A 1,904-nucleotide genomic window follows, 5' to 3' on the forward strand; every position below is an offset into this window, starting at 1 on the left:
CTACATCCCTTCATTGTCACCTCACGGTCTCCTTCTTGTTGCTCTTTCCAAGAGCTGTTTAATCTTCCTTAAGGAGCTTAAGCATCCCTCCTTTCTAATATCTTCATGTCCGGGGAACGCAATTATCCAGCTGTTGTGTTGTGCATGATGGCCCCCCGTTAGATATGAACTGGAGCTGAACCCTCCTATTGCTCCCCAACTGCTTTTTTTTTAAACAGAAATGTCACTGAAATCCATCTCAATCTGATTTGCTCTCCAGGAAACAAAAGGGCTTTTCAGACAATTATGCAAACTCTCTCTTCTCTTTCTTTCCTTTATCCTCCCTCCCTACCTTCTCCCTCCCTCTGTTATGGCCCTCTTCATCTTCATCCTCCCTCCCTCCCTCTGTTATGGCCCTCTTCATCTTCATCTTCATCCTCCCTCCCTCCCTCTGTTATGGCCCTCTTCATCTTCATCATCCCTCCCTCCCTCTGTTATGGCCCTCTTCATCTTCATCTTCATCATCCCTCCCTCCCTCTGTTATGGCCATCCATCTCTCATCCCCTCTGTCAAGTTCTCCGTCATCCTCTAGTTCCCCTCTGTGTCTTTATAACAATGCTGTTCTCCATCGCGCCTCTCTCTCCCTCTCCCTCCTCTCTCTCTCTCTCTCTCTCTCTCTCTCTCTCTCTCTCTCTCTCTCTCTCTCTCTCTCTCTCTCTCTCTCTCTCTCTCTCTCACACGTCTGTGGCATTCAGGTGGTTGGTCACCACATCCTGAGCTTCTAGAGCCTTCTTCCTCCCTCTCCCTGACCCTCCTCCTCCTCCCCCTCCTCCTCCGCTTCCTCCTCCTCCTCCTCCTCCTCCTCCTCCCACAGGGTGGATGCTGTCCAGCCGGTTGCCTCTGCTCGCCCCGCCGCTGCTGCACTTGAAGACGGCGAGGAAGGCGGTGCGGTAGTTGCGGTTCATCCAGCCGTACAGCAGCGGGTTGGCGAAGGTGGAGCACATGGCCACCACGTGGAACAGGGTGTAGAGCAGGCGGAAGTCGCGCATGTCCAGCACGGAGCTGTCGATGTCCGTGGCCAGCTGGAAGGCGTGGAAGGGCAGCCAGCTGACGGCGAACACCACCACCATGGTCACCAGCATCTTGGTGGTCTTGCGGCGCCGGCGGTGGCGCTCGCTGTTGCCCCCGCGGCCGCCGGGGGCTTCTGCGGCGGGGTTGACGTGGCCCCGCAGCTTGGACCAGATGCGGGCGTAGGCAAAGGAGATGACGGAGAGTGGGAGGAAGTACTGCAGCAACAGCATGGAGATGCTGTAGACCGTGCCGTCCGTGCTCTTACCCGGCCACTTCTCCGTGCACACCTTGAGGGGAGGAGAGAGAGAGAGGGGGGGGGGGGGGGGGGGGGGGGAGGAGAAAGAGCGAGAGAGAGAGAGAGCGAGAGAGAGAGAGAGAGAGAGAGAGAGAGAGAGAGAGAGAGAGAGAGAGAGAGAGAGAGAGAGAGAGAGAGAGAGAGAGAGAGAGAGAGAGAGAGAGAGAGAGAGGGAGAGGGAGAGGGAGAGGGAGAGAGATAGGTAAGTCTTGGAATCCTCTTTTTAGTGAACAAATTAGGGCTGTAATAATTTTGGTCTTCGTTGACCAAGACTTTGTCTTTTCAATGAGTACATTAGTGTTTTGTACCTGTATGGTGTGGCCTGGCTCCATGGTGAAGGAGCCGTACTCTCTGAAGATAGCCAGAGGGCTGGCCAGGACAGCACTCAGCACCCAGGTCAGAGCTATCACCCCAAAGCACACGTCCTTACGCATCCTCGTCTCCAGGTGGTACACAATGCACCTGAAACACACAGCGACATGTGGCACCTATTAGAGTGGCACCTATTAGAGTGGCACCTATTAGCGTGGCACCCATCAGAGTGGCACATATCAGAAAG

The 1,904-nt window shown here is 54.9% G+C and overlaps 1 protein-coding gene across 1 annotated transcript in view; it reads right to left on the minus strand.

The window, feature by feature from the left end:
* Nucleotides 1–713: 713 nt before the first annotated feature.
* Nucleotides 714–1,904, minus strand: part of npy2rl (neuropeptide Y receptor Y2, like) — a gene marked incomplete at both ends in the record, with an annotated part of 6,829 nt that continues 5,638 nt past the window's right edge. Inside the window, 2 exons of the mRNA XM_084329919.1 lie at nt 714–1,337; nt 1,654–1,807. Coding sequence (XP_084186045.1) covers nt 714–1,337; nt 1,654–1,807 — 778 coding nt within the window. The remainder of the gene's footprint in view (nt 1,338–1,653; nt 1,808–1,904) is intronic.

Source organism: Notolepis coatsorum (genome assembly GCF_963971535.1).
Source record: "Notolepis coatsorum genome assembly, chromosome: 1".
Lineage (NCBI taxonomy): Eukaryota > Metazoa > Chordata > Actinopteri > Aulopiformes > Paralepididae > Notolepis > Notolepis coatsorum.